The sequence below is a fragment of the Hypomesus nipponensis genome, chromosome 18 (assembly GCF_054491055.1).
Source record: "Hypomesus nipponensis isolate SF chromosome 18, ASM5449105v1, whole genome shotgun sequence".
NCBI classification, from domain to species: domain Eukaryota; kingdom Metazoa; phylum Chordata; class Actinopteri; order Osmeriformes; family Osmeridae; genus Hypomesus; species Hypomesus nipponensis.
In genome coordinates this window covers 21,137,683-21,152,500 of record NC_140378.1, presented here as the reverse complement: position 1 = coordinate 21,152,500, position 14,818 = coordinate 21,137,683, and the positions used below count along the sequence as shown (strand labels likewise).

At 53.3% G+C, this 14,818-nt stretch overlaps 1 protein-coding gene across 1 annotated transcript in view; it reads right to left on the bottom strand.

The window, feature by feature from the left end:
• atp2b3b (ATPase plasma membrane Ca2+ transporting 3b) overlaps positions 1-11,592 on the bottom strand; it is a 25,104-nt gene extending 13,512 nt beyond the window's left edge. Inside the window, exons 1-15 of the mRNA XM_084679395.1 lie at positions 11,373-11,592; positions 8,790-8,987; positions 8,204-8,461; positions 7,761-7,886; positions 7,530-7,649; positions 4,984-5,025; positions 4,544-4,708; positions 4,387-4,458; positions 4,079-4,221; positions 3,651-3,783; positions 3,252-3,361; positions 2,945-3,079; positions 1,733-1,839; positions 722-797; positions 254-412 (exon numbers count right to left, since the gene is read on the bottom strand). Coding sequence (XP_084535521.1) covers positions 254-412; positions 722-797; positions 1,733-1,839; positions 2,945-3,079; positions 3,252-3,361; positions 3,651-3,783; positions 4,079-4,221; positions 4,387-4,458; positions 4,544-4,708; positions 4,984-5,025; positions 7,530-7,649; positions 7,761-7,886; positions 8,204-8,461; positions 8,790-8,987; positions 11,373-11,592 — 2,064 coding nt within the window. The remainder of the gene's footprint in view (positions 1-253; positions 413-721; positions 798-1,732; positions 1,840-2,944; positions 3,080-3,251; positions 3,362-3,650; positions 3,784-4,078; positions 4,222-4,386; positions 4,459-4,543; positions 4,709-4,983; positions 5,026-7,529; positions 7,650-7,760; positions 7,887-8,203; positions 8,462-8,789; positions 8,988-11,372) is intronic.
• Between the last annotated feature and the right edge of the window lie 3,226 nt (positions 11,593-14,818).

Below are 14,818 nucleotides of genomic sequence, written 5' to 3'. Positions count from 1 at the left end.
AGAGAGAGAGAGAGAGAGAGGGGGAGAGAGTGAGAGAGGGGGAGAGAGGGGGAGAGAGTGAGAGAGGAGAGAGAGAGAGAGAGAGAGAGAGAGAGAGAGAGAGAGAGAGAGAGAGAGAGAGAGAGAGAGAGAGAGAAAGAGAGAGAGAGAGAGAGGGGGAGAGAGAGAGGGAGAGAGAGAGAGAGGGAGAGAGTTGCTTAGCTATGATAGATACACACACTAACCCCCACCACACAAACACACTACCCCCTACCTCTGGTCGTACAGGGTCTTCTATTCCCACCACCGTGATGCAGGTCAGCTCCGTCACTATCTCCGCCTCGCTCTCCCAGTCCGGCTCCGGATTGGCCGGCAGGTTTCGGAACGCAATGCAGATGGTCCTCAGTCCCTCGCACGCCATTGGCTCGATCACCTACAGCACAACCAATGAAAAGGTGGGTTTAGGTATCCGGATTGTAAACTTGGAAGCAAAACCACGGTTTACTTCAAAGAGGAGAGAGAAGAGAGTAGGAGAGAAGAGAGGAGAGAGAAGAGAGGAGGAGAGAAGAGAGGAGGAGGAAAGAGAGAGACAAAAGAGAGAGAGAGAGAGAGAGAGAGAGAGAGAGAGAGAGAGACAGTGAGTGAGAGAAGAGAGGAGGAGAGATAGACAGGAGGAAAGAAGATAGGAGAAAAGAGAGGAGGAGAGATAGAGAGAGAGAGAGAGAGAGAGAGAGAAGCAGACCTGTTTGACCATGTCGTCTCTGTCTCTGGGGCGGAAAATACGAGGTTCCCCTTGAGCATCCAGAATATATGAACACCTGGGGTAGGAGGGGAGGAGGGGAGGAGGAGAGGAGGAGGGGATGGGAGGAGGAGAGGAGGGGAGGAAGAGAGGATGGGAGGAGGAGGGGAGGAGAGGAGGAGAGGAGGAGGAGAGGATGGGAGGAGGAGAGGAGGGGGGAGAAAATGAGAGAAAAAATTTGGATTTGAGAATGTTTAGTCCTCCCTCCTCCCTGCTCCTTCTTCCTTCCTCCTCCCTTCCTCCCTCCCTCCTTCCTCCTCCCTCCCTACTTCCTCCTCCCTCCCTCCCTCCCTTCCTCCCTTCCTCCCTCCCTCCCTCATTCCTCCCTCCCTCCCTTATTCCTCCCTCCCTCCCTCATTCCTCCCTCCCTTCCTCCCTCCCTCCCTCATTCCTCCCTCCCTTCCCCCTCCCTCCCTCCCTCCCTCCCTCATTCCTCCCTCCCTTCCCCCTCCCTCCCTCACTCATTCCTCCCTCCCTTCCCCCTCCCTCCCTCCCTCATTCCTCTCTCCCTTCCCCCTCCCTCCCTCATTCCTCCCTCCCTTCCCCCTCCCTCCCTCCTTCATTCCTCCCTCCCTTCCCCCTCCCTCCCTCCCTCCCTCCCTCATTCCTCCCTCCCTTCCCCCTCCCTCCCTCCCTCCATTCCTCCCTCCTTCCCTGCTCCTTCCCTCCCTCCCTCATTCCTCCCTCCCTTCCCCCTCCCTCCCTCACTCCCTCCCTCATCCCTCCCTCCCTTCCCCCTCCCTCCCTCCCTCCCTCATTCCTCCCTCCCTTCCCCCTCCCTCCCTCCCTCATTCCTCCCTCCCTTCCCCCTCCCTCCCCCCTCCTTCATTCCTCCCTCCCTTCCCCCTCCCTCCCTCCCTCCCTCATCCCTCCCTCCCTTCCCCCTCCCTCCCTCCCTCCCTCCCTCCCTCCCTCCTTCCTTCCTTCCTTCCTCCCTCCTTCCCTGCTCCTCACTTCTTCAGCAGAATCTCGGAGGCTCCTTTGCAGTATAGGTGGAAGGAGCCATCTGGCTGCTTCACCACTGTGCTCATGGACTTCCGCACAGAGTTGAAGGTGTACACCTGGGGGAGGGAGGTGGGAGGGGTGAGGGAGGGAGAGTGTGAGAGTGTAGTGTGTGTGTGTAGTGTGTGTGTGTTTGTAATGTAGTGTTGCTTTCGTCAACAAAAATGATGACTAAATATCGTCGTCAACGAACCGTTATCACATGACGAAAACAAGACGAGACGCAACGTAAATGCTGGTCATGTGACGATGAATATAATTAAATATATAATGCAATATTGTTGACGAATAAAAACAAGACAAAATATAGTTTACAGAATAAAAACGAGACAAAATGTTTCATCGTTATTTCATTTAGTTTTGTCACGTTATTATTTTTAGCCAACTCATGAGGCTGTGGTTAATGTGTCTCATTTTAACGTTAGCTTTAAACGTTAGCTTTAAACGTTAGCTTTAAACGTTAGCTTTAAACGTTAGCTTTAAACGTTAGCTTTAAACGTTAGCTTTAAACGTTAGCTTTAAACATTAGCTTTAAACGTTAGCCACTGGAGCTGAAAACAGCAGAGAGTCAGAGACAAACGTGTGACTAGCGCGTGTGACTAGCGTGTGTGACTAGCGTGTGTTTGTTTGTGAGAAGTGGGTTCTTAGTTCCTACCTGACTGACTGCATGTGTCCTAAGCATCCCTTGTTGGCCAAATACTGTAGCTAGTTTTGTCATTCACATAGCAATCGAACTGAACTGAATTTGGCATCAACAACATGACTTTGAATACCTTATTCTAGACTAATAGGCCTACAGTAAACAAATGGTTTTGGTATTAACATGCCTCCTGAGACTACTGCTTAGACTGCTTCTGTTTTGATAAAAAATAATCTAAAATACAATTTTCATTGACTTAAACTAGACCAAATGTCATCAGTTTTCGTTGACAAAAACTAAACAAAAATAGTCATGGATAAGTCTGACTAAAGTAGACTTAAATGCTCAGACTTTTAGTCGACTGAAACTTGACTAGACTGAAAAGAGTAGGAACGTGACTAAAACGAATAAAAACTCAAGTGACAGCTTGACACAAAGACTACACTAAAACTAAAATTAAAACAGGACGCCAAAAACAACACTAATGTAGTGTGTGTGTGTGTTTGTGTGTGTGTGTATAGTACCTTGTACAGTCTCTCCTCTGGAACTCTCTCTCTGACAGAGTCGTAGTCCTGTTGCAGCTCGAGAACAAACCCCAGGAGACCACACTCAGTCTTATTCCCCACCTGCTTAGCCAGCCCCCCCTCCGCGTCACAGGGCTGGGGGAGAGGGGGGAGGAGGGGAGAGGGGGGGGGGGGGAGAGAGATGAACAACCAAGAGAAGAGATACATTTCCTTGAGTAGCTGTAACATACACACACACTACACACATTACATACACACACCACACACCCTTCACACAGACACACCACACACACACACACACCCTCACCATGATCTTGGAGGTGTAGGCGCTGTTGATGGCAATGGCATTGACCAGCAGCTCCAGGGTCTTGGGGTTCACCTGGCCTGGATCTGGAACACGCCTGTGGTGCTGGTCACCTTGGAAACCAGGAGGAAGGAGGAGGAGAGGGAGGGAGGGAGGGAGGGAGGGAGGGAGGGAGGGAGGGAGGGAGGGAGGGAGGGAGGGAGGGAGGGAGGGAGGGAGGGAGGGAGGGAGGGAGGGAGGGAGGGAGGGAGGGAGGGAGGGAGGGAGGGAGGGAGGGAGGGAGGGGGAATGGTGAGGAGAAGAGGTTTTGGGGAGTTTACCTACCCAGGTGTGTGTGTGTGCGTGTGTGTGAGTGTGAGTGTGTGTGTGTGAGTGTGTGTGTGTGAGTGTGTGTGTGCCTACCTAGGAACGTCTGCACCACGGTCATGCGGTTGGTGGTCAGGGTGCCCGTCTTGTCGGAGCATATGGCCGTGGCGTTACCCATCGTCTCACACGCGTCCAGGTGACGCACCAGGTTGTTGTCCTTCATCATTTTCTGGAGCGGGCGAGGGGGAGGGGAGGGAGGGAGGGAGGGAGGGGAGGGGGGAGGGGTAGGAAGGAGGGGTAGGAAAGAGGGAGAAGAAGTGAGACAGGGGTAGGAAGGAGGGAGGAGGAGGGAGACAAAGGTTTGGTGGGCTGGTTGACGATGTGGTTCTGTAGTTCTTTGTAGCAGAGAATAACACACACACACTCACACACACACACACATTCACACACACTTAGACACATTCATGTTTACTCCATCAAACAAAATTCAACCTCCACACAAACTCCAGCAAAAACAAACGCACCTTGACGGAGTAGGCCAGAGAGATGGTGACGGCCAGGGGCAGGCCCTCAGGGACCGCCACCACCAGCACGGTCACGCCGATGATGAAGAACTTGACAAAGTACTGAACATAGACCGGAGTACACTGTGTCATCCACACACGACCTGCAGCACACACACAGATACACGCATACACGCAGACACACACACACCATGTACAGAGGAGTTAAAACAACTGGACCAAGAACTGCATCTGGAAGTGAAACTTCTAGAAAGCCTGTCTCTGTCCACAGGGACAAACTGACCAGATGATCCATGAAGAAAACGTACCTTCGATAACGAACGTCTCAATCACAAAGTACAGGACCAGGATGATGACTGTGATCGCTGACATCACCAAGCCTGCACACACATGGGACACAGGATTGGTCATAGGCTCTGTCACTCATTCATTCTCTCCAGCCATTGGCTCCTTTCCAGGAAGTACCTGCTTTGCCGATCTGCACGGCCAGCTTGGTGAGTTTCCCCTGCAGGACACTCTTCTCCTTCTTGGGAACGTTGGTCTTCTTCTTCTCCCTGTCCTCCACCTCCCCGCCCTCCGCACTCTTCAGGGGCTGCATCTCCATGGCAACGCCCCCATCCTGCTTCTTAGCTGGAATACACACGCACAGCATCACAAAGAAGAATGAGAGAGGGAGATGGAGAGAGGAGAGAGGAGAGAGGAGAGGAGAGAGGGAGGAGAGAGGAGAGAGGAGAGAGGAGAGAGGACAGAGGAGAGAGGAGAGGACAGAGGGGAGAGGACAGAGGGGAGAGGACAGAGGAGAGAGGAGAGAGGAGAGAGGAGAGAGGAGAGAGGAGAGAGGAGAGGGGAGAGGAGAGAGGAGAGAGGAGAGAGGAGAGAGGAGAGAGGACAGGATGGCTGATTACCTTTGTTCTGGTTGTTTTCTACTGCTGTCTCAGGCTGCTTTCCTGAAAGAGAGAGAGAGAGAGAGAGAGAGAGAGAGAGAGAGGGAGAGAGATAGAGGGAGAGAGAGGGGGGAAGAGAGAGAAAGAGAGAGAGGGGAAACAGAGTGAGAGGGGGGAGAGAGAGGGGGAGGGAAGGGGAGAGAGAGAAAACATGAAAGAAGCAAGTAGTAAAGAAAGTTTGAAAAAGTCTGAAACTTCAAACAAACACACTAGGAATTCACAAAGGAATGAGGATACACACACACACATACCAACAGAACTCCACTGAGGGGCTCAGAGAGGGTGTGGGCGTGGGTGAGAACCAGTAACTGAGGCATGTTCTCCACATGCAACACCACCTGACCCACAGGGCTTCATTCATTGGCTGAGGAGGGGGTTGGAGGGCTGTTCACGGCACAATGCTCACATACCATTGGTGGCTCTGCCATGACTGACATCTGCTGCCGCAGGGTGCATTGGGGGAAATTGAGTACTTTCATCTGGTTGGGGAAAGTTGGTGTGTGTGTGTGTGTGTGTGTGTGTGTGTGTGTGGGGGGGGGGGGTATTTTGGAAGATGTTATAGTGGGAGAAGAATGTAAATAGAATAGAAATTATTAAATTGAAACAGAAATGTGATAAACTTCACATCTGAATGATGAGACAAGTCAGCTGATTACCCAGGAGAAGTTGTAGGATTGTTTTACTGTAAAGCAGCGTCAGTTAGCTACCGTTAGCTACAAGCTAATTTGGTGTTCTGTCGCTATGGGTGACAAATTACCGCTGGTCCCATGACTACAAACGTTCTGAGACGTCTTTGTCTCATCCTTGTATTCAAACAGGTAGTTTTCTTCTTTATTACATATATTCTTCCTCTCTCTCTCTCTTCCTCCATCTCTCTTTCAATAATTGATTCTATCTGCAGCCCCTCACCAGATAGTTTAAAAGGGTTAAACCCAGAGAGAGGGGGAGGCTGAGGATCAGGGGGGAGGGAGGGGAAGGGAAGGGGGGATGGGATGGGAGGGAAGGAAGGAAGGAAGGAAGGAGGGAGGGAGGGAGGGAGGGAGGGAGGGAGGGAGGGAGGGAGGGAGGGAGGGAGGGAAGGAAGGAAGGAGGGAGGGAGGGAGGGAGGGAAGGATGAATTATCCATGAAGTTAAACTGCAGTATTTCCTTTTAAAACTCTTATCTTAAATCTGCGAGTCATATCACCTCCACACACATCACCTCCACACACACACACACAGTGTTTAAAAGCTCTGAAGAACCAGTCAGATCAGTCTGAGAGTGATGCCTCTGAGAGTGAGGCTACAACAGCTAGCATAGCTTCACATTACTGATGCAAGCGAGGATGTCCTATTTCAGTAGCAGAGCATGTGACTGCAGAGCTAAATAAACATGTGGTTAGACTGCTGGGTCTGGGGATCCAGAAAGCAGCATGAACCAGATAAAGTGTGAAACACAAGCCTGGCAACCCTTACCCTGACCCCACCCAACCTGGCAACCCTCACCCTGACCCCACCAGACCTTGCAACCCTCACCCTGACCACACCAGACCTTGCAACCCTCACCCTGACCCCACCCGACCTGGCAACCCTCACCCTGACCCCACCCGACCTGGCAACCCTTACCCTGACCCCACCCAACCTGGCAACCCTCACCCTGACCCCACCCACCTGGCAACCCTTACCCTGACCCCACCCGACCTTGCAACCCTCACCCTGACCCCACCCGACCTGGCAACCCTCACCCTGACCCCACCCAACCTGGCAAACCTCACCCTGATCCTACCCTACCTGGCAACCCTCACCCTGACCCCACTCACCTGGCAACCCTCACCCTGACCCAACCCAACCTGGCAGCCCTCATTCTGACACAGTCCCAACCTGGCAACCCTCACCCTGACCCCACCCTACCTGGAAACCCTCACCCTGACCCCACCCTACCTGGCAACCCTCACCCTGACCCCACTCACCTGGCAACCCTCACCCTGACCCCACCCAACCTGGCAGCCCTCATTCTGACACAGTCCCAACCTGGCAACCCTCACCCTGACCCCAGCCTACCTGGCAACCCTCACCCTGACCAAACCCTACCTGGCAACCCTCACCCTGACCCCACTCACCTGGCAACCCTCACCCTGACCCCACCCAACCTGGCAGCCCTCATTCTGACACAGTCCCAACCTGGCAACCCTCACCCTGACCCCACCCTACCTGGCAACCCTCACCCTGACCCCACCCTACCTGGCAACCCTCACCCTGACCCCACTCACCTGGCAACCCTCACCCTGACCCCACCCAACCTGGCAGCCCTCATTCTGACACAGTCCCAACCTGGCAACCCTCACCCTGACCCCACCCTACCTGGCAACCCTCACCCTGACCCCACCCTACCTGGCAACCCTCACCCTGACCCCACTCACCTGGCAACCCTCACCCTGACCCCACCCAACCTGGCAGCCCTCATTCTGACACAGTCCCAACCTGGCAACCCTCACCCTGACCCGTCCCAACCTGGCAACCCTCCTCACCTTTCTTGTCCTCCTCCTCTTCCTCCCCGGCACCCAGAAGGGTGAAGATGATGCCTGTCTGGGAGTTGATGCCCACGGCCGTCACCAGCATTCTCCCTGAGCCTTCCATCACATGGGTGCCTGCACACACACACACACACACAAACACACACACAAACACACACACACACATAATAATAAACATAGCCTCGAAACCCCAAATCCCACTAAGACTCACGCACACACACACACCTGAGAGCAGCATGGGGTCCTTGTCGACACTCTTGGTGACGTGGTCGGACTCCCCGGTCAGGGAGCTCTCGTCGATCTTCAGGTCGTTGGCCTGAACCAGGACCCCATCAGCAGGGAGGAGATCACCTGGGGGTGGGGGTGAGGATGGGGGGGGGGAGGGCCTTTTGGGGTGATTTATGTTTATGTACGTGGGTGTGTATGGTAACTGTGTGTAAGTGTGTATGGTAACTGTGTGTGTGTGTGTGTGTATGGTAACTGTGTGTAAGTGTGTATGGTAACTGTGTGTGTGTGTGTGTGTGTGTGTATGGTAACTGTGTGTAAGTGTGTATGGTAACTGTGTGTGTGTGTGTGTATGGTAACTGTGTGTAAGTGTGTATGGTAACTGTGTGTGTGTGTGTGTGTGTGTATGGTAACTGTGTGTGTGTGTGTGTGTGTGTACCTACCGTATTTGACCTGGGCCATGTCCCCCACCACAATGTCTGCTACTGGGATCTGGATGACGTTCCCCTTGCGGACCACAGAGAACCTCTGTTCCTGCTCAATGCGGCTCTGCAAACCTCGGAACTGCTTCTCCTTCGACCAGTCATTGAATGCTGTCACCAAGACGACGCACACCACCGAGAGCAAGATGGCGGCACCCTCAATCCAGCCTGCCTCCGCCTCACCCTCATCCTCCATCCCAGACTGGGTGTTCCCACACCCTGGAAGACAGAGAGAGAGAGAGAGAGAGAGAGAGAGGGAGAGAGTGAGAGTGACAGAGAGAGAGAGGGAGAGAGGGAGAGGGGGGAGAATTAGATGAATGTCTCTTTTTTTATAAGCCATCATCTCTGTTCCCTCTCCCAACTCACCCCCATTTCTGTCTCCCCCCTTCCTACCATCCTCCTTCCCTCCCATCCTCCCACCTGTCTCCCTCCATCCCCCTCCCTCCATCCCGCTCCCATCCCTCTCACCCCCTCCCTGTCACGCCCCCCTCCACCCCCCCCCCCTCCACCACCCTCACCGCCCCCTCCCTGCCTCCCCCTTCCTCACCCTCGCTCTCCTCCCCAGGGGGTTGGTAGAAGGACAGGCCCAGGGAGATGATGGCGGCCACCTCCAGGATGATGAGGGTAACGTCCTGCAGAGCCTCCCACACCAGCTCCAGGAACGTCTTGGGCTTCTTGGGAGGAATGAAGTTCTGGCCGAACACCTGGTGCCTGCGCTCCATGTCCGCTAGCTCCCCCGACAGACCTGGGAGAGACACACACAAGTGCAGGAACACACACACACGTGCAGGAACACACACACACGTGCAGGAACGTGCACACACACACACACGCACACACACACACAGGTCACCTTGAGTAAGCAGTGAAGTGTTGTTTTACTTAATAAATCACCAACACACACACACACACACTCTCTCCTAGTACTCACCAACACACACACACACACTCTCTCCTAGTACTCACCAACACACACACACACACTCCTAGTGCTCAACATCCTTGGCTAGCAGGCTCCTCATTCTCTCCATCTCTCTCCGTCCCACCCACCTCCCCCTCTCCCCCTCTCCTCACCTTCGCCCACTTCCACACCCCCCACCCCTGTCCACCACTCCGTTCTCATGGAGACGATGATACCAGGTTCAGAGCTTCCTGTCTCTGTCAGTTTCCGCCCGGCAACAAGTGATGTCACTGCAGCACGACATAGCAGGCTTGGAGGCTACTTTGTGAGTTTTGTGTCTGGTCGTGAGGTTTGTGTGAGGTTAGACACGCAGGTATCCACCTCTTCTACTGCTACATCCACCTCTTCTACTGCTTCATCCACCTCTTCTATACTGCTTCATCCACCTCTTCTACTGCTTCATCCACCTCTTCTACTGCTTCATCCACCTCTTCTACTGCTTCATCCACCTCTTCTATACTGCTTCATCCACTTCTTCTACTGCTTCATCCACCTCTTCTACTGCTTCATCCACCTCTTCTATACTGCTTCATCCACCTCTTCTACTGCTTCATCCACCTCTTCTATACTGCTTCATCCACCTCTTCTACTGCTTCATCCACCTCTTCTACTGCTTCATGCACCTCTTCTATACTGCTTCATCCACCTCTTCTCTACTGCTTCATCCACCTCTTCTCTACTGCTTCATCCACCTCTTCTACTGCTTCATCCACCTCTTCTATACTGCTTCATCCACCTCTTCTACTGCTTCATCCACCTCTTCTATACTGCTTCATCCACCTCTTCTACTGCTTCATCCACCTCTTCTACTGCTTCATCCACCTCTTCTATACTGCTTCATCCACCTCTTCTACTGCTTCATCCACCTCTTCTATACTGCTTCATCCACCTCTTCTACTGCTTCATCCATCTACCATTTCTTTCTTCCCACTCTCTCAATCTCTCTTTCTCTCCTTGATGTGTCCTTCACTATACGTCAAGCTGTTATCCCCCCTTACCTTACCATAGGCTACATCTCTCTCTTTCTCTCTCTCTGTGTGTCTCTCTCTGTGCTGGGTATACTGGCTCATGAGTAGATGTTTGTGTGTGTGTAAGTGTGTGTGTATATAAGTGTGTTTGTGTAAGTGTGTGTGAGTGTATATAAGTGTGTTTGTGTAAGTGTGTGGTATGTATGTGTAAGTGTGTGTGTGTGTATGTGTGCATGTGTTTACACCAGATAAGGTTGCAGGTCTGGTACATAAAGTCTGTTTTGACCCTGACTTCAAGACACTGGTACAGGTGTGTGATAGTTTGTGTGGGAGAGAGAGAGAGCGGGGGTGTGAGAGCGAGAGATACAGAGAAAGAGACGGCAGGGTGTCTGTGGGATGGAGAGGGGGAGTGTATGAGAGGAGGAGAGAGGGTATGGGAGGGAAAGAGAGAGAGACACAGAGAGAGAGAGAGAGAGAGAGAGAGACAGAGAGAGAGAGAGAGAGAGAGAGACTGAGAGAGAGAGAGAGAGAGAGAGAGAGGGGTGGTGTGGAATCCTCCCTCCACCCACTCCTCCAACCAGTCTGTAACCTAGCAACGCTAGAGTAAACAGGCGGAGAGAAGATGGCAGAGAGTGTGTGTGTGTGTATGAGAATGTATGTGTGTGTGTGTGTGTGTGTGAGAAAGTATGTGAGAGTCGGTGTGTGGGTGTGAGAGAGAGTGTGAGCGTGTGTGAGAGAAGGAGTGTGTAAGAGTGTGTGTGTGACAGAGTCTATTTAGTTGGTGTGGTTAGTAATGTGATGATGTGCGAGTTAGTAATCTGATAATGTGCGGGTTAGTAATGTGATGATGTGCAAGTTAGTAGTGTCATAATCCAGCCAGCCCTAAGCAACCAGTCAGTCCACTACCCAGCCACCCAGCCAGACAGTCAGCCAGACAGCCAGACAGTCAGCCAGACAGCCAGACAGACAGCCAGACAGCCAGACAGCAACCCACCCAGACAGTCAGCCAAACAACATCCCACCCAGACAGACAGCATCCCACCCAGACAGACAGACAGACAGGCAGACAGCTAGACAGCAACCCACCCAGACAGCCAGCCAGCCTCTCAGCAAATCAGCCAGTCAGCCAGCCAGCCTCCATCCCCTCCCTCCCCCCACCTCCCTCCCCCTCCCTCTCCCCCCACCTCTCCCCCGTCCTCACCTTCGGTGGTGTGGGACTGCAGCCTCAGGCAGAGCCCCTCTGTGTCTCCGTAGTTCTCCTGGATCTTCTGCAGAGCTTCTGGACCTCTGAGCTCCATCAGGTCTCTCAGCTCCTCCAGCGTCACCCCAAAGTCTCCCCCTCCCCCCTCCCCCGCCTGCCCTCCCCTGCCCCGGCTGCCTTTGGGGTAGAACTCCACCGCGCTGTTGGCCATCTCCCCCATGGTGGCTGTGGTGGACATCCTAACTCTTCCTGGTCCTCCTCTCTCAACGTAGTCCCCGCTTAGGTTTCCCGCACTGTGATTGGTCGAGGGCTGTTCATGTACTCATCTGACACCGCCCCCTAGTGAAGGTCAGGGTGGGTTATGGTTAGCATCCTGGGAATGTGTTACTCTGAACCACTAACTCAACACTAACTCTCTGCCTCACTAAACCAAAAATACTCTCAATCGCACTAACTCTCAACTTTACTAACTCTCAACTTTACTAACTTTCGACACTTACTCTCTACCAGTAACACAACTAACTCAGATCACTCAGATCCATGAGCTGTTGAACTAAAGGTGCTTCTGAAGGTCAGCAAGCCAGGGGGGCGAGCCCCTCCTCTGTCTCTCTCTTTTCTTCTCCTCCTTCAGGTCTCACTCCTCTCTAGCGCTCCTCTCCATAGGTCTGGGAGAGGGGGAGGAGAGGGGGAGGAGAGGGGGAGGAGAGGGGGTGAATCCAGCTTGGTCTCCTTGGTGACTCCTTGACTTCCCTCTCGTCAGTCCCCTCTGCCTCCCGTGTCACGGTCGCTCCATGGACGGATGGACGGAGGAGGGGAGGCTGGATGACTGCAGACCGGAACTGGACACAGCTCAGAGGTAACTGCAGGAAACCATGGCAACCTAGAGACAGACAGGAGGAGAGAGAGAAGGGAGAAGAGGGAGAGGAGGGAGAGGAGGGAGAGAAGAGGGAGGAGAGGAGAGGAAGGAGAGAGGAAGGAGAAGAGAGGGAGAGAAGAGAGAGAATGATGTATATCATTGCTATCACATGATTCTGTGAAGACCAAGGGGGGTTGAACAATGCGGCGTCACATTTCCCAAAGTCAGAAATACCAAGACGTTCAAAAGTGACAACCAAAATCCTCTTAACGTCATTTCCACTGCAGTTGAACAAGGAAACCAGAATCCCAAACATCCACAACATGAAGAGAAAGATGAGACATGGAGAACAGTAGCTCATCTTCTGACTGTGACTGTCATCACTCCATCCACACTGTCATCACTCCATCCACACTGTCATCACTCCATCCACACTGTCATCACTCCATCCACACTGTCATCACTCCATCCACACTGTCATCACTCCATCCACACTGTCATCACTCCATCCACACTGTCATCACTCCATCCACACTGTCATCACTCCATCCACACTGTCATCACTCCATCCACACTGTCATCACTCCATCCACACTGTCATCACTCCATCCACACTGTCATCACTCCATCCACACTGTCATCACTCCATCCACACTGTCATCACTCCATCCACACTGTCATCACTCCATCCCTGGTGTTGTCCCACCCTCTGCCTGCCTGTCTGTCTGTCTGCCTGCCTGCCTGCCTGCCTGCCTGCCTGCCTGCCTCTGCCTCTGTCTGCCTGCCTGCCCGCCTGCCCGCCTGCCCGCCTGCCCGCCTGCCCGCCTGCCTGCCTGCACATCTACTGTATATACACACGCAAGCATGTGTGTGTGTCTGTGTGAAAGCATGTGTTTGTGTGTGTGTCTGTGTGCAAGTATGTGTGTGTATTGGGGATGGTTCATTTTCAGTCACCATAAAAAAGAGAACCACTTTATTATATAAACTGTCCACTAACTTATGTAACCTGCCAACATTCATAAGTCAATGTCTGTCTTCCTTTCAGACAGCCATGCTCACATATGCTCACATATACACACACACACCCCCCCCACACACACACCCCCCTCCCCACACACACACACCCTCCCCCCCCCACACACACACTCTCCCCACACACACACACACACACACCCCCCACACACACACACCCTCCCCACACCCCCCCCCCCCCCAAACACACACCCTCCCCACACCCCCCCACACCCCACACACACAGGCCTGGATGTCCTGTTGTCTCTCCCCCTTCCCTCCATGTCCCTCCATGTCCCTCCACGTTCCTCCACGTCCCTCCCTGTCCCTCCACGTCCCTCCACGTCCCTCCATGTCCCTCCACTTCCTCCACGTCCGTCCACGTCCCTCCATGTTCCTCCAAGTCCCTCCATGTCCCTCCATGTCCCTCCACGTTCCTCCACGTCCCTCCACGTTCCTCCATGTTCCTCCATGTTCCTCCCCCATTTTGTCCTCTCACTTTTTCTCTCTTCCTTACTCCCCTTCTTTCTCTCCTCCCCCCCTCCTCTCCTCCCACCTTTCCTCCCCCTCCTCTCCCCCCTCCTCCTCCCCCCTCCTCTCCTCTCCTCCCACCTTTTCTCCCCCCTCCTCTCCTCCCCCCTCCTCTCCTCCCCTCTCCCCCCCCCCTTCTTGCCCCCCCTCTCCTCCCCCTCCTCTCCTCTCCTCCCACCTTTCCTCCCCCCTCCTCTCCTCCCCCTCCTCTCCTCCCCTCTCCTCCCTCCCCCCTCCTCTCCTCTCCTCCCACCTTTCCTCCCCCCTCCTTTCCTCTCCTCCCCTCTCCTCCCCCTCCTCCCACCTTTCCTCCCCCGTCCTCTCCTCTCCTCCCCTCTCTTCCCCCCTCCTCTCCTCTCCTCCCCTCTCCTCCCCCCTCTCTCCTCCCTCCCTTCTCACACCAGCACACCTGCAGTCCGGCTCCCAGGCAGGCATCTCCAGGGTCACCTCTACAGGGTCCTGTCGCTGGGCTGCTCTCCTGGCATCCGGCCAATCACAAACTCCCTGAGCGCTCCAGAGGAGTAGCATACTTCTAACAGACTAGCATACTTCTAACAGAGTAGCATACTTCTAACAGAGTAGCATACTACTAACAGCCTAGCATACTTCTAACAGCCTAGCATACTACTAACAGCCTAGCATACTACTAACAGCCTAGCATACTTCTAACAGAGTAACATACTACTAACAGCCTAGTATACTACTAACAGCCTAGCATACTACTAACAGACTAGCATACTTCTAACAGCCTAGCATACTACTAACAGAGTAGAATACTTCCAACAGAGTAGCATACTACTAACAGCCTAGCATACTTCTAACAGAGTAGCATTCTACTAACAGCCTAGCATACTACTAACAGAGTAGAATACTTCCAACAGAGTAGCATACTTCTAGCACAGAATAATATTCCTCCACCTGAGAATGGCATCCTGCTAACACAGAATACTACCACTTAGCATGGACAAGCATACGTCAAACACAGAATTGTGTGTGTGTTTGCGTGTGTTTGTATGTGTGTTGATTGGGCAGGTGGGAGAATTGTGGA